Raw genomic sequence first — 21,283 nt, 5'->3', positions numbered from 1 at the left:
TCTGTGGTCATAGCCGTAGCCATGACAGGCAACAAGAACTGAAGAGCAGCTCCCGAACTCAGGTAAAAGTACTTTCACACAGACTTATCAAAAAGAGAATAATTAAGAGCAATTGCCTTAAGAGAATGGGAATTAATACAAACATCATAACAATTAAGGGGACAGTAAAAAAGAAAGGTTGAATCTGCCCATTAATTCATTGTGTTATTACTTGCTGATGAAATTACTTTTTGCTCAGGTATAAAACTTGTTCTGTACATGTCATGCACTTCGTAAGGCTCGATAACAAAAAGACGATGTCCAACAAAATCGATATTCAATGAATGTGATACTTTATTTCGGTGCTGTACAGAAACAGGTTTTAACTCAATTGCAACAATGGAATGTTTGAAAATAAATAAAAATACAAACATTTTGTGCATCCAATGCAAGCATTTAAAATGGGCACTATACTGGATATTGTGAAAGGTGATCGTTACTGCAGGGTTATGTAGCTGTGTTGGTAATAGAGCATTCGGGTGGTGAAAAGGAGGATACAAAAGCATACTTTTTAAAGTCTGTGATGCTTACACACATTACTTAGTGCTAGACATTCATCATCATGAGCAACACAATCACTGCTTCATTCCTTTTTTAAATCCCATGTACAAAACCTCTTGGGTTTACATTTCCAAAATTTACAGCACAAATGTCATCCCAAAGTACAGTAGCATTTTATTTTATTTTATTTTTTTAACAAAAATACTTTCTTTTAAACATAGCTTCCTGTGGGCACTTTGTTTTCCAATTTGGCAACACAAAAAAAAAGACAAATAAATATAAACAACAAAAGACATTCACATTATAGCATTGACTGTATCTGCATCTAAATAGACCCAATTGTATAGATCGATACTGTGAATTACCCTTGCAGTAATCTTTGCAAAAGGAGGTATAGCAGCAACTCCTTAATTACTCCCATACTTTTAATCCGATGCACAAAGAGTAAAAGTTATATTACTCTTCATCTGATAAGTAGTGTCCACTTAGTAATTGAAAATGAAAGCCATTATTGCTTATTGATAAAATTTCAACACAATCTAACTGGAGAGCACACTGAATGGGTTATCAATTAGTATCAGTGTCATATTTATAAATGAAGACAAAATTGTAAAATATGCAACACAGTATATTCCCACATAGATACACGCACGCAAAACACTTGTTTGGAGACACAAGAAGCCTTTGAAAAAAATATGATATTGTTAAAGTCACAGAAAGTTTGCAGCAATATTTAATTAATTACCATTAACAAAAAATTAATAATATATTTACAATAATGCTATTATAAATACCCATACATTATCTCTTGGGATCAGGTGGGATTATTTTTGTTTTGATTTTGTTACACAACCACCACCATTTGTGATAAAAACAGAAATCAAATAAATATATCAAATTAAATGTTGGTAAGTCACATCAGGTTCCCCAATCACTTTCTGGATTGCTTCATGTTAATTGCAGAAGATTACAATGATGTAATAATAGCCATTCTTGCTTGACTGAAACTGAAGGCCAAGTTAAATGTTAAAGCATGTATGTAAATCATGGACATGAACATAAACTGTGCTTAACTGCCACGCTTTGTATACATAAATAACAATTTGAAATGCTCGAAGTACGACCCTTTTTTCATAGAGCTATTCTTTGAGTACAGAGGCATCCCAAGATACCATATTGCCTGGTTTATTTCCCTCTCTTAAGTAAGAAGCTACACACTTCCTCAGTTTCCCAATTAGTAATAACATCTACAGATGAACTTACCACCCACCTGCATTACCTTATAGTATGTCGTTTTATTGATGTCATTTTCAGTTCTGCAGCTATGTCAATGAGTGTTAATCAAACGATTACAACAGCATAACATCAGGCATTCAGAAAGCTACTGCAATAGATTATGCTCTTAAACTATACAAGTAGTTAGCAGTAGTAGTGGTAGACTACAACATAGTATTAATATACAAGTTCAAGATTTATTTATGTCTTTATTTTAAACCTGACACAGTGTCCTCATGTTTCACTAAAGCACTTGATGCTCAAAGCAGGCTGTACGTGGATGGACACTGAAAATATTAGGCAAAGGAATTCTCTGGTTCTCATGACTTTAATGGAGAGAAGCAAAGGAGAAGCCACAACAAAGAACAGCTGCAAGTGACTCCCTTCCAACCCCAGTGGATGGCAGACTAGTTTGGTAAGTGCAGATGCATCCAGATGGCCTGGTGATAAATAGAGGCAGGGGAGGGTTCGCAGGCCGCTGTCATTGTAAGTAACGATACACTTTAAAGCAGTGGTTCCCGGAATCTGCTACGACAACATGGCCATCGGAGGTGAGGGCCAGACCTTGTGGACCATACAGTGGATCAGCTGATGTATTAATGTAGGAGAGGAACGATCCACTGCCGTCAAACACCTGCTTGGATGGAAGGAAAATAGTTGAGAATCATTTTTAAAAAAAGTTTGATGTCTGGATTGATCATTATGACACATTACCTCAGTATGAAACCCCATACATTATTTTGAATAAAATATCCTCCATTTCAGATTGTAGTAAGGGTATGCAGGTTAAGAAAAACAAACACAAAAAAAACATATACATATTTTGAAAAACAGCATGAAGAGACAGTCATTAATAAACAGTAATTTGGTAAGATTTAACAGTGGTCTGTATTTAGCAAGTATGTACAATACTGCCAGGACACACTATTTGATTGGGGAGAGTTTTTCACTTGGCATCTATTCCAAGTAACACTATTTACCAAAAATGACTGCCAAGAGGAAACCACATGTTGTGTCGTGAAACTCTAGAACGATTCAATAGTACATCCTGATAAAATGATTTGAATGTTTTTGTTTTGTTGTTCTTTTTTTCCCGAACAGCAATCTTGCCCACCTGTATTCGACTGTTACCCCAGTCTGCCACAATAATATTGCCATTGGTATCCACAGCCACTCCTGTTGGGGCATTAAACTGCCCATTGCCTTCCCCGTTGGACCCGAATTTCAATATGAATTCTCCCTCCTGATTGAAAACCTACACAAGGTAAACAAGATAAGCACGGTAAGCATAAGAGGACTGTACTGAAGCTTGCATTGTCAGTGTCCCCAATTTTAATATGTGCCCCCATTCTGGAATTTCATTTTTTGGAATGCAGATAAAATGGGCTGGCACCTTGAACTGATGCCTCTCTCCATATATGAATAAATATTTCATATTTTACTTTAAAACATGTATTAAGTAGTTCTGATAATAGGTCAGTTTGAACTGCCCAAATCAGGAAGAATGGTAGTCCTAAAATCGAAAAAGGCAGATAACACCATACAATTTAAATACAATTTCAGATTTAAAGCATTTACAGGGTTTTATATTTTTAACATAAGGACAAACAGTTGAAAGTTAACTGATATTGAGAGAGAGAGAGAGAGAGAGAGAGAGAGAGAGAGAGAGAGACATGAAAATAGCTGTACAGCAGATCATTCTTCATCCTTACCTTAACAGAATGGTTATGGAAATCAGTAACAATGATTTCATTATTGTTGTTCACTGCAGCAAAGTGAGGACCTACAGCATAGAAAAGGAAATGTAAATTGGATAGAAAGTATACATCTTTATTACTGTAATAGAAAATATCTCTGACCTAGCTACATAATGTGAATTTAATGGCCTTGAAAATGTGCGTGTGTGTGTGTGTTATCTGTGTGTGTGGGCAGGTATTACTATCAATGTGCAGACAGAATTTGAGAAAATGTCCCCACAAAGATAGTAACTCCTGAAAAAATGACGTTGTGGGGACGTCCCCACTTTGTAAAACACCTTTAAGAATTAAATATGCCTTTTAAAAAAAAAAAAAAAAAAAAAAAAAGAAAAAAGTGCCAAGTGTACCCTTTAAATTAATTAGTTGGACCAATTAAGCTTCTATTATGCATTTAATTGGTCCAGTTACGTAATTTAGGGTAGAATTGGAACAAAAACCAGGAGGGACATCAGCCCTCCAGGACCAGGATTAGAGACCCCTGATTTAGAGTACTGGTTTTCAACCCCGGTCCTCGGGTACCCCTGTGTCTTCTGGTTTTCATTACAATTGAGCTCTCAATTACTTAACTAAACCCTTAATCAAACTAATAATGATCTCAATTAGGCCTTTTTTAATTGTTTTCAGCTCTTAAACAGTTGGAGATTTCAACTTAACTATAAAATGTTATAAATAACTAGAAATCTGCACAGGGGTTGAAAACCACAGCTCTAAATCAGGGTCTCTAATCCTGGTCCTGGATGGCTGGTGTCCCTCCTGGTTTTTGTTCCAACTGTACCCTAAATTACTTAATTGAACCAATTAAGTGCCTATTAGTAGCTTAATTGGTCCAATGAAGTAATTTAGGGTACAGCTGGAACAAAAACCAGAAGGGACACTGGCCCTCCAGGACCAGGATTGGAGACCACTGCTCTAAATCACTCCCACAAGAAGAATATTAGGTCAAAAGTAATCAAAATGGCATTTGTGCAAACTTCAGACACATTCTCACCAACCATCTTTCTCTTCAACCACAAATGGAGAAAATACCTCCCAAGAATCTGGTCCACTTCTGGAATTACCTAAATATTATAAGGAGCTGGTTTGACCCAAATATTGTAATTTCACAATACTATGCAGTCTAATTTATATATAAAAAAAAAAAAACACAAAATAAATAAATACATTGTCTAGGGCAGGGGTGCGGAATTACAGTCCTCAAGGTCTAGTACCCTCCTGGTTTTTGTTCCACTTGTACCCTCAATTACATAATTAAACTAATTGAACCTCCAGGTCTTAAATCACTTAATTATTTAATGATGCCTGTAAATCCTGGTGGACTCCAGATCTCAAGGACCGAATTTGTGTACCTTGGTCTTGGGTTATTAACATTTATTTTACAATATATTAGACAGACATTTAAGGAGTGACATGCACACAAGCTGTTCTGGTGTCTGGATAATGAAAAAGGAGACGTGCATGTAATGCAATTCCCTGAACATGCTCAGACTTCCATGCATCTGGTGAGCATACAAGGCAAGAAAGGGGGTTTACGTATTACCATCAAGTGTACCTGCAAACTGCTTGTCCCCGTTTCCACGGTTACCAAATTTTGTCACCAGCTTCCCATTGGGCTGGAAGATGAACACACAGCAGGCCTTGTTGTCCACCACAATGATGTGACCGTTCCGATCCACCGACACACCTTTGGGCCCCATCAGTTTTCCTGAACCGATTTTAGTCTGTTAGAAAAAGAAGTTGATAAGATATTCACAGTTAAATAAATGAAAATTTATTAAATACAATGTTCATGTTCTACATCCTGTTTGCATGTTTTCATTTTATTTTATCAGTGGTAACCAAGTTATGTTTCTTCGTTCTGGCAGCATGGATCTTGTTTTAGTGCACAAGGTAACTAGTTCAATCCTTACAATTGGAGATTACTCTGCTATTTTGCTTCATTTAATTGAGGTCAGTCCCCTTCCAGTTCCAAAGTGGCTACAGCTAACAAAATAATTTGTTAAATGTTCCTCACCAGGCATATCCATTCGCTATATGGGTCTCAAATGTGCAGTTTTAAAAGAAACACACACATTTTAATTTTAAAACATGATTCCTGGGACTACCCTAGATAAATCTGACATCTTGTTCTAATAAAAAATACATGTTTGCTATAGCATGTGCTTCTTCAAATCTGCACATTCGAGACCTACAGTCTAATACCCCGGTAGTCTAGTGCTGCACATTATTTGTGGCAAAGCTTGTGATGGCTGATATTTCCTTTTAACAGCATTGTTGCTTGCGTTCATTTTGTAGCATTCTGTTTCAGCAAAAAGGCAGCGCTTTGAAATCCTCAAAATCCATTAGGTTTTTGTTCCAACCATAACCTTAATTACTTAATTGAACTAACTTAACTAATCAATAAAAACATACAGCTCTTAATTGTGTGTTTCCTAGGCAACTCATACAAGAGGTGTTACATTAAAGAAATGAACCTTTTTGGAGTGCAGCACCACAACATTGCAGGTAACCTGTTTATGCTGTGATCCTGTTCATTCGTCTGTCCGTCCGTCACTAATAACTGATTTAAATTGCTTACAGCCTGGATAAAGGCTTCATTGGTTCAATTAAGTAATTTATATTATATACACATTGAAAGCAATTACTTTACTGTACACTCTAAAATGATATAAATGTAAAGTTTACAAATACCTTTATATGAAACTGGTTTACCTTTACTAGGAACAAATCCTTTTAATTATGATGCCTATAAAGCCTAGAAAGGAATGTGAGGTCTAGCTGTTCCTTGCAGTCCAACTACTATAGTTCCAGTCAGTCTGACCAAGACAGGTAATTACTGTGAAAGGTCAAATCTGTTTTTTCTGCACACCAGGGTACTATTCAGATTACCTTGAATTTCCCATCGGATGAGAAAATGCTGACCCATTTGTTGTCATAATCTGCGATGATGATGTCTCCGTTGGGGTGGAGAGCCACCCCTGTAGGGCGCTGCAGCTGTCCTGGAGACCTGCCACGGACACCAAACCGGCTTTTAAACTGCCCATCGTTTGAAAATATCTGTGAAACATATTCCAAGAAGTTAGTTCTCCTTTGTGGCTGCTGATATCAAATCTATTTTTCAATCCGTTTCCCCATATTATTATTATTATAATATTTATTTATTTATTTATTTAGCATGATGCCATTATCCAAGGTGACTTACATAGCCTACTAGGGTGTGTGAACTATGCATCAGCTGCAGAGTCACTTACAACAACATCTCACCCGAAAGACGGAGCACAAGGAGGTTAAGTTTGCTCGGGGTCACACAATGAGTCAGTGACTGAGCTGGGATTTGAACCGGGGAACTCCTGGTTACAAGCCCTTTTCTTTAACCACTGCACCACACCGCCTATTAGGAGCACAGCTGAATGCTGGCTTTAAATCATTGGCTAAAACATGCGTCTCACTTCTGTCTGTGACTTATGGGTCCAAAAGTACTGTATCAAAGGATTTATTTGTCACTTTTAGTGTGGAAGTATAATTGTACAGGTTTGGAGCTACAAACATCCCCAACTAGTGTGTTGTGCTGAGGAGTCTTAACATTTTTTTCCAATTAAACAACACAGGTTATAATAAAGTGTAGACCTCTCCACAGAAACCTGTTTGGTAGTTTCTTTACCATATATATGAATTAAGGTCAAGTAACCATTTCTATACCTCTAATTAGCTTTAGTATAATTTCTACTATTCAGCATTGGACGTCTTCTTTTTGCAGGTGCTGTATAGAGCAGTCTTCTTGCTGGAGCATTTTGTTTTGTTACAGTTGAACTTGCTAATCATATCCCTTATCACAGGAATTTTTAACTGCGTCCTTCACCTGTCCTATCATTTCAGCAAAGCAAAATAGATCAAAAAGTGTTCAGAAAGGAGTTAAAGTGAAGGACTGTAATAGGCGCAGGCTCACTTGGACGAGACGTGCGGCTCTACAGTATTGTTCTCTCAAAGACAAAATATGTATTTGAAATGAAAAGGTAGTGAAATGGAATATTTCCTACCTGTACACATTGATTGTTACTGTCTGCAATCAAAATCTTTCCAAGGGAAGAGGCTGCCACACCTTGAAGGTTTGTGAATTCCCCTTTGTTTCTTCCCTTGGTACCTGGGACATGCAGAAACACACCTTAGCATCACTTTCACTATAACATAGTCAGAATGAAATTGCAAAATAACATTTACAAACACAGAACAGTACCTACAGTCCTATAAAATTATTTTAACTCACAAATGAAAAATTCAAAGTAATTTTGTTTTTGATACATTTACCTGGAGGGAATTGCTTTGTTCAATAAATCGTTAATTTGTTATATCTTTAGTGTGGTCCAGAGGCAAAAGACATCAAATTGAAAAGTAGAAAATAACAAAAAAGAAATGTAAACACAATATAAATGCATTGAAAAATGTCCCCAAAAAGTTTCAATTTTAAACTAAATTAATATATAGGATTAAAACTGATTGAAGACGCAGAAGGAAACATTTACTACTGTTGAGGACCAACACAAGAAATACATATAATACTAGTACCAGCTGTAGACAGTAAAGTAAATGAGTAAAGGCCCATAAGATTTTACATATTTTTTTTCATAACAAATACATTTTTGGGGGAAAAAAATAGATCACATTTTCCCCCTGCTTTTTCAGTTTTCGTTCCGAGCTGTCAGGTGCTGTATACATGTCTGTGTTAAAGAGGGAATCTTGTGTACATCCAGGTGAATATATTTTAAACCAACTTCAAAGCCAGAGTGCACAGGATAAACTATGGTAAAATGTAGTGAACAGATACACAGGATCAAACATTTTTTATAGGAATGTTGGATTTAAATTGTATAATTTGATTTAAAAAATATTAGTCACAAACCGCTGAGAGAAACTGTGTCTTCTAAGTTCTTTATTTGCAAAGACACAAAATGGTGCTACACTGTCTGATAAATCTTACATCACATCTTATCATAACAGTAATATCCTTTTAACCAAACTTTAAGATTAAGAAAGAAACCCGAGAGAAGATTACAATGAAAACAAAAAGAACGGGGGGAAAAACAAGAGCTCCTGCTTACCAACTCTGAAAATCAAATCGTCCTCAATGGGGTTCTCTTTCCGCTTCCCCGTGCTGAACATGCTAGCTGGCCTTTTCACAGCCTTCTGCTTCACGTGTCCACTACCAGGGGACTTGACTCGCTTCTTAACCCCGTCTGTGGTTGGCGACACGTCGGTGGACTTGGTCACCTTTAGTTTGAAGGGGCTGCCTTTAATGTGCTGGTCGTAGAGTCTTAGCGAGAGCGTGAAATCTCCATCCTTCTGTATTGTGTACAGGAACTCGTAAGTGCCATTTTTATTGTCCAAGATCTCCCCATCCGCCATGCTCCCGTCGGGAGTGAAGATCTCTGCGGTGAGGCTGGCGTTTCCGGTCTTGCATAGCTCCCCATCCTTGTCCTTGGTGGTGATGGTGACAGAGGTGGGATGGTCCACCACACACTGCCGCAGCCCCTCGCCCGTGGCCACCGTCTCATAGGCCACGGCGTTGGTGGTGATGATGGTGCCCAGGTTGTGGATGGACTTCTTGAGGCCATCAGTCTCAATGAGGAAGTCCAGCTGATCATTCTCCTCAGGCTGCAGAGGGTACTCCTGGCTGGCCAGCTCACTCAGCCTCTCACTCATCTGCTTCTTGACCAGCAGCACCTCTGCCTCGGTGCCGTGGTGCAGAGCCTGCTCCGTGAAGTTACAGCTGCTCTTGATACCCTCCTGACCCCGGAGAAGGGTGTCCAGCTGTGTCTGGAGAACCTGGGAACGTGTTCACCCATCAGTCAACATTCCAATAGTTACATATTCTTCATTACAACGTTAGGGGAAAACAATCTAGGTGAAACATTCTTAAAAGAAACTCAGCCAATACTTTCTATATACAAAGTTTGTCAGTGTTACATTACCTGATTTTCTCAAATGGATATTTGTAGACTTAGACTACAGGTTATAGATTTAACACCAAGTCAGCTAATTAAATGCTGTAAATGTAGTAAAACAGTCAAAACACAGAATAACTGTATAAAAATGTGAAATCTACAAAAAAGTCAAATTTCCATAAAAAGATCAGCCGTATAAGAAGCAACCCACAATTGGAGCTAAGCAGATGAAGCTCAAGAATTCAAATCCTGCTCACAAACATCCAGGTTTTATCCCTTCAAAAATATGGCAACCACAAAAACAAGGTGTGACTGAAACCACAGACTGTACATTGGGTCCCTCTCTTCAAAGGGAATGCGGAATCTCAGCAAGGCATGCATGTCAAGTCTCAAGGTTTACCCGTGAAACTCACGTTTTTTCAAAATTTTGAGTCTCACGGCCGTGCAATGGATTCTCACATTGGTGCATATTAAGTTGAAGAGGTCTACATTACCATTCTATATTCTATATAGGTGTACATTACCATTCTATACTCCTGTAGCTGCTATGCAAACTCCCCCCACCCCCTTACTCCAAAGATAGAATTGCCTTGTTGTCACAAACTGATGGTTTGTCTGCACGAGCCCTCTACGTTTCTGTACACAACACGTCATTACTCGGAGAGAGTCGAATGAGAGGCTGTCAGACTGTTACTGTCTCGTTCACGCACAAATGACCACAGAAATAAAAGAGAAATCGACATCAATGGGAATGTAATTATTAAAGTCGAAAAATACAACGTTCTTTATGACGCCAGTGTCAGTGTTTACAAAGAAAGACGCCATATGGTAAGAAATAACAGAACAATTGGAAATTGATGGTATGCTTATCTTTTTATTTCACCTTAATTTTGTTCAAAGTGACAGGGAGCGCCACACACTGGTTTTGTATTTCTGTAAAATGACACTTATTTTAATAATGTTGACCAATAATAATAATAATAATAATAATAATAATAATAATAATCACATTCACACACTAACTGAAGATTTTATTAAAACTGAAAGTCAATAAAAAAAAGTATATTAAACTAATTTTCTTAATATTTACAAAGAAATATGTGTAGAAGTATTCTTTTTGAATGATTTACATGTTAAACCATATCACATATAAACATTCACTGTTAAATGTCATTTTTTTAGTGTGTGGTGCATCCAGAGTATTTCTTTGATTTATTTATTTTATTTCGTCTAAAAAAAAAGGAGCAAAAGCAGACAGAATTTTCTTTTCATGACTAGCTACAATTGTGTTTTTTTTCGTACTCGTGCTGTATTGTGTCGTTTGCTTCGCTCTCAATGTGCATAGCCCGTAAGTCTAGGTCAGTGGCATAGCTGTCAGCCATGTGCAATAATCTTGATCCGTCACCAGCACCCCCCCCCCCCCCCCAAAATCTAGTGGTCTAGGTTAAGGTTTTTCATCAATCCCAAGGTTTTTCAGCAGGGGTCTCACTGGTATGAACACTTACGGGTTGACATGTATGGCAAGGAACACTTAATGAATGGCTTTTAAACATCAAACGTACTTTTTGTTTGAGGCCGAATGTCACTTCCAGTTCCATAAGCAGCACACTCTTCCGCACATTCAAGGTCTTTTGGAGCTCGTCAAAGGTGGAGTGAATGTCTTCCTCAATGCTGGACTTCTGACTGGTGAGCTGCTGCAGGATTTCGTACAGGAACTTAAGTGCCGAGTCTATTTCAGGCAGCCTGTGTAGAGAGGAGGACATTTTGAATTGTTCATGAAATAGGTTAACAAATATCAAGCCAGTGAAGACAAACAACTTGTGACAATGCACAGCATGTTATTCAAGTCATATTGACAACAGAACAGAACAGAAAAAAAAAAAAACATGGGAACAGAAACAATGGGATCTGACAGTCTAGAGCAGGGGTGGGCAATCCTGGTCCTGGAGGGCCGGTGTCCCTCCTGGCTTTTGTTCCAACTGTGCTCTAAATTACTTAATTAGACCAATAATTGGTAATAATCAGTACAATTAAGTAATTTAGAGCACAGTTGGAACAAAAGCCAGGAGGGACACCAGCCCTCCAGGACCAGAGGAAGGTATACTGAGAGATCATTAGTCTCTCATGCCTTTACCCTGTGGACATTAATCCACACCACATCACAGAAATACCACAATTTGGCACACTATTGTTTTCACCTGCGTCCATCACACACCTGTTTCTGCTGCCTCCAATTAAGGATTGCTACGGATTCATCTTCCCTGCCGGTGTGAGCGGCAGCATGTGTGACAATCGTGTAAGAACACCTGAAAAAGACACTGGCTGTTCTGGAGTGTTTCTGTGCTGTTACGTGTTATGTTATTTTACTAGTTAATTGTGTATTTTAAATGTTTACAATTCATTTGGATTTATATGTCTGCTGTGTCTTCATCTGCCATTTCTCTCTGTATCCTTATTTTTTTGCAGTTTTCTTTTTCCTTCTTGTAAGAAACATAAAAAAAGTATTTATTATTTCTATATTTTGTTTAATTTCTGTAAGTCACTTTGGATAAAAACTTCTGCTAAATAATTGAAGAACAAGAACAAGAACAAGAACAATTGGTAGTCTCTGCTAAAGAGAATGACAGAACTGAGGAGTCTTTGTAGAGCTCAGGAGGGGAGGTTTGGCATGCCCTGAAGCCTGTCTGCTGCCACCTTTCAGGGGCACTACTCACATGCCCTGACATTAAAACAAAAATAAATGTGACTGCCAGTTACTGTGCAATGAAAATAAAAAACATACGTTCTACTGTGTGTATGTGTGTGTGTGTGTGTGTGTGTGTGTGTGTGCCTTCAATGAAGTTCTCCACTGCACAGATTAAAGTGCTGCCTGATCCCTTTTATATTTCAAGACAAGTGATTAAAAAGGAAGTCATGAACACGAGAATGCAGGCTTTGGCTTTGGAGGATTACATGATGCTGGATGGATTTGGCCGACATACCTGTTCTTGACAGCGTCCAGCTGATCCTGTAAAGAAGCCTTGTGCTGCTCGACGACATCTTTGAGAGGGACAGTGGGATGCTCGGCATGCTCGCCCGCTGTGCATTCCTGGCACATCGCTGTCTCGCACGAGGGGCAGTAAAATTCCATCACCTAATCAAGAAGTTCCACAAAAAAAATATTAGGATTGCTGACCTGTTTTTAAATTAGTTAGATACTCAAACTGTTACACACATTACTGATGTTTTCACAAGGAACAGGCTCAAAAGCTATGTACGCGTATGGGCCATTCAAAAAAAAAAGACTTCAAGTTTCCAACTCAGCTTCAGTAAAGAAATTAGGAATGGTCACATATAGTACCATAAACAATTTTAACATGTCTTTTTGTGTTCATTCCCTTCATCTACTTAAAGTAATTGTAGCAAACTACATAGTTCCATAAATATTCACTTCCGTGAACATCCATTCATTATAAAGCTCTCAAATGAGCAGTTTTAACAGAAACAAATGTTTTAGCAAACACAAACAAACAAACACAACATCTGATCTTATACAGGATAAAGAAATCTCTGCTTTCAAGCAATGCTTTTAGATGGTCTTGCATTTCCTGGCTTAATTTTACAATGAAAATTAAGGACAGTGAATTATAACATAAAAGCTTGCATTTCTTTCAACACATTTCTTTCGCTCAGCATCGTTTTTGACTTACACAATGACTTTGGACTCGGATATTCTGGATTTGATTTAGGCCAGGGTTGACGTAGCCAAGGTGTAAAACTAAAATGAATAGGCTGGTTGGAACAATAAATCCCACTTGGTTATAAAAATAAAATTGTCACTATGGAGACCAAATTAAGCTGCTTAGTCCAGCTGCTGCTGGAAAAGAGGAGATGGGCAGAATAAGCAGCAGAAGATGCAGAAGCTAGCTTTTTAAAAAAATCTAAAGAGATTTTTTGCATTCTTAGACTGTGAAAAAATCCTAAAAACAAGTCCTAAAATATTATAATTCCTTCAGCATTAAAGAGTAGCTTTGAGGCTTTGGTGATGCTGCATGTTTAAATCCGAATCAAATAAATAATTTGTCGAACTGTATCATTGATCTGGCCAGAGCTTAAAACAATGTGGTAGTGAAACAGTCAATGTTTGCTCTGCAACACTGGAACTTAATTGAGAAAAATCATAGAATACTGCTGTGTAGCACATATTAAAACAGTGAAAGAAAGATGCTAAATTAAAGAGGAGTGCATAGTCCAATTCATATATAAGTTGTTTTTTTGTTTGTTTGTGCATCTGTATTGCAGGATATTAACCACTGGTCTATAGTATGCAATTACTATGCCTCACAGCATCTTTTACAGCTTTATAACCTACATTATTGGCTGTTTTTGCTGGAATGAGGCATGGTACCATGTTAGGGGGGAAAATGAATAAGAGATCGAGCAAATGTACTAGATTTAGAAAGAAGAATAAGAGACAAAGATGTTGCAATGAAGGTTGCACACCTACCTGCCAGTCCCATTAATATTTAATACCTAAAAAGGAGACTCATACTTTATTCATTGTTAACTGAATGCTTTTATGTCTTATGTGCACAAATTGTTAAATAGAGAAACTGATGACCTGGAATGTAGACATATATTAATAGTGACAGCTGTGACATAAACAAAATATATCATCAGACTCTGACCAGAGCAGACTAATTCATATGACATCATGGGAGTTAAAGAAAAGTAAAACAATCTCTGACATAGGGCAGCAGTGTGGAGTAGTGGTTAGGGCTCTGGACTCTTGACTGGAGGGTCGTGGGTTCAATCCCAGGTGGGGGACACTGCTGCTGTACCCTTGAGTAATATACTTCACCTAGATTGATAGACTGTATAAATGGGTAATTGTATGTAAAAAATAATGTAATTGTATGTAAAAATAATGTGATATCTTGTAACAATTGTAAGTCGCCCTGGATAAGGGCGTCTGCTAAGAAATAAATAATAATAATTATTAGTCCCTGACCACATTCCGGCGCCTCCTTAAGACTCACCTCTTCAAACAGCACCTGTAGAACTCCTCTGTTTGTATCCTGGGACACTATCACCCTTCATGTAAATGTGCTTTATTTTGCTCTTATCTGCCCCCTATTTTACTGCATTTAATCCTGTTCTTCAGAATACTGTAATCTGCCAAGTGTTTAACCTGTAGTACTTTGTATTTAATCACATCCTGATGTAACTATCACTATTTAATCATATCCTGATGTAACTATCACTATTATCTGCTGTATTATTGAATTGTGGTTTGTCACACTTGAACAAAAGTTATTGTATTTCTTGCTCTCATTGTATTACTTGTATTGTAACACTTGAAATGTATTTGCTTACGATTGTAAGTCGCCCTGGATAAGGGCGTCTGCTAAGAAATAAATAATAATAATAATAATAATAATAATAATAATAATAATAATAATAATAATAATAATAAAACATTCTGGATAGTCATGATTTAGACACAAAAGTAGTTGGGAGGAGTGGGAAATGAGATGCAGAACCTAGCCATGCAGGCACTGGTTAAATAACTACTAGGTTTCCAAACAAATTCAAATCCCAAGCAACTTTACGTGCAACAGGACAGAGGGGTTGTCTGAAGCTGTCTTACATTCCCTCCATGGTTGGGGCAGGAGAGTGGCTTGCCGGTGGCCACAGCGGTTACAGTCTCCAAGGTGGTGGAGTCCTCGCTGCTGCTGTCCGGAGATCTCTGCAACACGTCCATCAGGTTGGTGATGAAGAAGTTGTTCTGCAGAGCGGAAACCCCCTTCTCTGGCAGGATGGACGTCTGGCGGCACACTGGGCACGACAAGGTCAGACTATGGACAGGAATGTAGTTTTGTAAGCACCTGCAACAACAAGGAGAGAAATGTTTAATCTTTGGTAATTAAGATGTTGTCTTTCTGAGTTGTTAAGAACATTACATGCCAAATGAAAAATAACATTAAATAAATAAATAAATAAATGACATCCCTGGCATGAATCTTGGGGGAGGGGAGGTATTGGCTTATACTTGGGTACAGGCTGTTTTTTGTGAAAAATATAGTTATTCCTTCGATTTCATATATAAGACCATGAGCCAAGTATAAGCTACCCCCAAAGTTGAGATAAGTTCAAATACAAGATGTGGCGGGTAAGATGGTTATAAATCTCTGACAGTAACATTGATAAAGACCACATTAAAACATTGTAAATAGATTTTTGATAGATTTGAAATGTTCTTTTTGCTCTTCCACTGTATCCTAAAATAGTATTGCATACTAGCCAGCATACACCTATGTACGCAGTTACACAGTATTATCTTTATTATGTGGCTGTATTATTGGTTGAGGATAATATAGTCCCATACAAAACAGTATAAAACAGTTTTTTTCCTGATGTATTTCTGGGTTTTATTTGAATACACATTTTCTTATATAAAATCGAATGGTAATCTGTTGTGTATCGGCCCGTCACATATCCGCACTAACCGTTTATCCGCCATGATCAGCCTCTTCAGCAACGTTAGTTTATTATTGAACAGAGAAAATTAGTTCAGATATTGTAGATCCTACCAAAGTTTCCGTACACTGTGTTGTATGTGTTCCATGTGCTGCCATTGCTGGTAGTGTCACGTGAGCTGTTCAGTGTGTTGATATGTAAATAAATCCTGTTCGCTTGCGGGTTGTAACAGCTTCAACCTCCGTCTCGATCTCCTGCCTGTCACTCAGCAGCGAATGCACGCACCCACACGGCAGACTGCTACCCTGTCACAAGCATTATTACCCTGTATCTTTCTAAATAAGCGATTTAGGGGAGCTCCCTAATAAAAGCTGAATCTCAAAACAATAATTGTGTGAATATAGTAATTGTTACAGCTGTGTATAATGGTATTTAAAACAGGATTCATTCATCTGACTTTTTACATATCAACCCTTACTCCGGTCCCACCGTAGTTGGATATGCGACAGATTACTTCCAACAGCATAACCACCAACGTGCACAAAAATGCAGCAAGAGAAACAAACCAACTATGCAATAATTATGTGTTTTTCTAGCATTGAATTTGGTCCATTTTACTTCAATATCAATGCACCTTTCTATCTCTACTGTAGTTTCAAACATACACAATATGATTAACAGAACTCATTCTGATGATCAGAGAGAATGCTATTTATATATCTACCTTGCATTCTGAATGTTAAAACATCTCTCCAGAACAAAAGCACAGAGATTTCAGATGCACAGGCTGAGCTGTTTTTCTTTCTCTTTTATTCTTCCCCATGAAGAGGCTGCCAGCTGCTTCAACAAGCGAGAATCGAGCAAGCCAGCAAAACAAAAACACCACAGCACTTAACTCTCAACCATCTTGTGTCGCAGTTTAGCTTCTTATTTCACACTTGTCAGCTGCCAGCCTCAGCAGTTTATAAAAAAAATAAAAAATAAATAAATCTTGTCTTTGCCATCTTGTCTGCTCAGTCAAGTTTTCATCACTGGTTATAGGACAAAGCAAGCCAAAAAAATTCCACAGCATTTAAGTCTTTCTGAAAAAACTAAAAATAACAAAAACATACTTGTCTTTTCCCTTTCCACACTAAACATATAAAAGCACAACTTCTGGAAAAGAAGAGCACTGTTTTTGTGTCCAGGCCAACATTTCAACTGAATCGGGGGGGGGGGGCAGGAATCGGGGGTGGGGGGGGGTTCATAGCGACGACGACACGCATTCAGTTTATGTTGCAAAACAGTAAGTGCCTTTCTTGCAGCACATTCTTTTTCTGAATAAAACATTGAGTGTGCTTTTTGGGTTTTTTCAGGTAATATGAGACATTACACTGAAACAAATGCATTTAAACCCCTGTACTGTGTTGTCACTATTGCTAACAGAAAAAAGGTCAAATTCTCTGAAAACTGACTGGTTTTACCAGTACCAGGCATTTCATTTCTTCAGTTTATCAACTTTAATGCATGGCCACAAGTAGGTTATTTCCATCACGGATTAATCTAGAAGTCCATAAAACAAGAACCAGGGTCCCTTACCTCTCACAGAAGGTGTGTAGACAGGGGAGTACTTTAGGGTTCTTGTAGCGATCCAGGCATATACTGCAAATCAGGAACTGCTTGTCAATCTGACGCACCACAGGACTGGGGATGCTGGAGCCTTCACTGGCCATCCTAAAACTCTGACATATGGGTCACGTTTACTTTCACCCTGCACACCGGACAAAAAAAAAACAAAAAAACTGATGTTACAAAACATATTGTATAAAAAACATACCATACAAGGGGTGAAATTAATACCATACCATACAGAAGAGAGAAATTAAAATAATCAGGTACATGCTTTCCAGATAATATCCTCCCATGCAGTCCTGACAGCTCTGGATTCACTGCTTGGTTTATTTTTACAGTACAATACACAGGGGTTCTTACTGCCCCCCATTTCCATTATTATTATTATTTATTTCTTTAGCAGACACCCTTATCCAGGGCGACTTACAATTGTTACAAGATATCACATTATTTTTACATACAATTACTCATTTATACAGTTTTTTTTTTTTTTTTTTTTTTTTTTTTACTGGAGCAATCTAGGTAAAGTACCTTGCTCAAGGGTACAGCAGCAGTGTCCCCCACCTGGCATTGAACCCACAACCCTCCAGTCAAGAGTCCAGAGCCCTAACCACTACTCCACACTGCTGCCCCACACTACTTACAATAACCTTTATAGTCTATAAAGTGTTCTGGCTACCCTTACTTAAAATCTTTTAGCTCTGTCATTTACATATAGAAACTGATGTATTTGAATTACTTTTACAGGTATAAATACATTGACAAACACAGTATTGCGACTGTCAATGAAGGGACTAATTCTAATAATTTAGTAAAATCATGTCTGTAACAAATAACTATTAAGTTCACGAAATGTAAAATAAACAGATTTTTATGTTTTGTTATTACAAGCATTAAAAAAGCCTGCATTCAATATATACTGCATTTTTACATATATGCAAACAATTACGTATCCAATTCTGATAAAACTTGCTTAGCACAAGTTATTGAGTCATATTTTGAGGGTATAAGGAAATGCCCTATGCAGTCTGTCTGTATGTCTCATTTACTCGTATCCTAGATTTTGGCAGTTAGGACCTATACAGTACCATGGAATTCCCTGAATGAAGGTGAAAGTGAATTGGTGGCCCCGTGTTTTTCGCAAATAAGAAAACACAAAATGTAACATGTAAAACGAAATAAAACGAAATGCAAATATAAAAAGAAAAAACATGAAAAATCATTATAAAACAAACAGTGACATTTTTAATTTGTGAGATTTATATAGAAAATACTTTAAATAAATGTTTGCAATCATAGCTGTCAAGGCTTAACCGTTACCATAGACACAGTCTGAAGGGAAATGGAATAGCACTTGTACACTTGTGCAGATGTATAACTTGAAGCGAGTCATTTGGGAATTAAACTTGTGATGGAAGAGAAGAGACGTTTGTTTCTAAAATGCCTAAAGCGCGCATCACAATTAAACAATGCTGCAAAGAATATGAGCATGAGGGGATGTATGCAGCTCACAGTGACAAAATAATGATGTGCAGATTTTGCAGCTGTCAACTGGAATGGGAGTCGAAAGATACCGTCATTAAGCATCATTAGCTGTTTATTGCTTTTGGGGAAAATATAGCTTGTTTGCTTGTACAGTATTTTGCATTAATGCTAATTCTGTGCTAATGCTATTGAAATTTTATTTCAAGTGGTGCAAACTTTGCACTGGAGCAAATGCTGTTGTGGTTTTGAATGGATTTGAATGAATGAATGTGCTTTGCTTAGTGTTTAAATACTGAGAAACCCCAAGCTTGTTGTATACTGCTTCAGTGCAATGGGATTGAAATACAAATCCTATCATTTTTTTTTTTTTTTAATGGGTAGATTGCTGTATGTGCAATTACTATGACAGCCCCACAACAGTAGGGCAGAGTAATATATTAATTATATAATTACTATGCCCTACTTTATATATATATATTATTTTTGTATTATTTTATTTTATCTTATTGTATTTTTATAGAGGGCATGGGCAGTATTCACTGTAAATAGGCAGTTAAATAAAGAGTGGAGGACTGTATGTTACCGTTACTGCCGCTAATGAGAAGTTAAGGTAACTAAATTATTTTTCTGTGCGAGGTCCGTTTGACAAAATATAAAAACAGATCAGATAATGTTTAATAAAAAAATATTTATGTAGTTAAAACATGATGTATACTATACTATTATTGATGTACATTTATTTGAGTTGTTTTATTAATGTGTCTCTGTAATAAAACGACATTTGTGAAAAATAAAACAAAAATTATAAAAAATAAAAATAATTTCACAGGGCCCCATGAAATGGCAATGTAGGCCAAATAAAAACAATGACCATACTGTGTTATTAACAGTTCTGCAGTACAAAGTGCTGACTTAGAAAGAGAGAGCCCTATTAACATCAATGTCTCTCAAAGCTTTGACATAAAGCTTCACAAAACATGCTGTCCCCGGGACATTCTATTAACCTGCATAGTGTGAAAGCATTTTAGAGTTTCAACTGTAACTTTGAGACAGGAACAGTGTGAATTAATTGAAAAAAAAAGGAGTCATGATGAGGGTGACTGAAGATAAAGGAATACTAAAAAGAATCAAATAAACATGGATCATTATTCAGGAAGGAATAACAAGAACAAAAATCTCCTTTTATCCCTTGTAAAATTTCTCACAGTAAACACAAAGTGTAATAAAGCATAGTGAAAACATGGTTAAGCATTGGTAAGCACAGAGAGGTATGGTAAAGCATATTTAAAACAAAAACATATAGCAGATGCATAGTATAACCATGAGAAGATAATGGTAAAAGTGCACACATACCATCGTAAACTTTTATAAGGGATGTACCATACCAGAACATCATATTTTACTGACGTCTCTCAGATGTATCAGAAACCTACAGCACCCTACCATTAAAAAGCAACAAGGTGCCACAGCTGTAGTAACAGGTGACCTACATTTGCAACCCTGTGATGTTTATCTAGATACAAAACCCTGGGAAACTATTGTATTGTCCTTTAAAGATTTGTTGTGCAAGTACAGTATCATCTGAAACTGCAGGATATAAAAATTGGTTAAAATCCATGGAGATTAAATGTGATTCAACTGCATATCCAAACTAGATTTTATCTAAAGCCCTGCCGTGACGTCAGTGCTCTACATGGATGCCTGTTTTTCCGTCTCATTTAAAGGTCACTGCCTTCAAAACACCAGTTCTGGCTGGTACTCAAAAGTACCCTTTATTCGTTTTAATTCATCACCAACCCTACTTAACCACTTTCAAAGAGGGGCTTGGGCCTCCAAACAAGTGGAATTCACATAGCTCTTTGTATATAGCAATCTGAGTACAAGGTGCATGGAAAAGAGGGAAGCTCAGGCTGATCAAGTAGAGAGGAATGTCCTAAAAGGTCGTACGAATATGTCTGAGACTATAATGGGAAGTTCAGCCCCTCATCAAAGTGGGGAACTAAAGTGGGCTTAAAATAAGAAGCTTTAGCATATTTATAAAACAAACTGGTACTTCAGCTTTTGTATGTTCAATAGGCCAAGGACAAAGGAAAGCCCTTATTAGATACCTCACAGGAACTATTGGTCAGGCAGTATAGCTCAACAGGGGATATAAATTTACAACCGTGATTTACAATTGAACAGGCTGATATTGCTTCTAAAACACCTGATGGCCAAACT

At 37.4% G+C, this 21,283-nt stretch overlaps 1 protein-coding gene across 10 annotated transcripts in view; it reads right to left on the bottom strand.

Moving 5' to 3' along the window:
• Positions 1-315: 315 nt before the first annotated feature.
• LOC117409253 (tripartite motif-containing protein 2-like) overlaps positions 316-21,283 on the bottom strand; it is a 52,737-nt gene continuing 31,769 nt past the window's right edge. For 5 of the 10 annotated variants that reach the window (XM_059002044.1, XM_059002057.1, XM_059002038.1 and 2 more), the window contains exons 2-12: positions 17,546-17,717; positions 15,138-15,375; positions 12,490-12,641; positions 11,071-11,251; positions 8,666-9,389; positions 7,607-7,710; positions 6,459-6,626; positions 5,110-5,290; positions 3,528-3,598; positions 2,930-3,070; positions 316-2,452 (exon numbers count right to left, since the gene is read on the bottom strand). In XM_059002044.1, coding sequence (XP_058858027.1) covers positions 2,297-2,452; positions 2,930-3,070; positions 3,528-3,598; positions 5,110-5,290; positions 6,459-6,626; positions 7,607-7,710; positions 8,666-9,389; positions 11,071-11,251; positions 12,490-12,641; positions 15,138-15,375; positions 17,546-17,679 — 2,250 coding nt within the window. In that variant the 5' untranslated portion in view covers positions 17,680-17,717 and the 3' untranslated portion in view covers positions 316-2,296. Of the gene's footprint in view, positions 2,453-2,929; positions 3,071-3,527; positions 3,599-4,560; positions 4,631-5,109; positions 5,291-6,458; positions 6,627-7,606; positions 7,711-8,665; positions 9,390-11,070; positions 11,252-12,489; positions 12,642-15,137; positions 15,376-16,691; positions 17,090-17,545; positions 17,718-21,283 lie in introns of those variants that run through there. The other 5 variants (XM_034014983.3, XM_059002073.1, XM_034014988.3 and 2 more) reach the window with 5 other exon arrangements.

Source organism: Acipenser ruthenus, chromosome 2 (genome assembly GCF_902713425.1).
Source record: "Acipenser ruthenus chromosome 2, fAciRut3.2 maternal haplotype, whole genome shotgun sequence".
Classification (NCBI taxonomy): domain Eukaryota; kingdom Metazoa; phylum Chordata; class Actinopteri; order Acipenseriformes; family Acipenseridae; genus Acipenser; species Acipenser ruthenus.
Note: the sequence above shows the minus strand (reverse complement) of the source record. Positions and strands in the feature narration are given on the sequence as shown.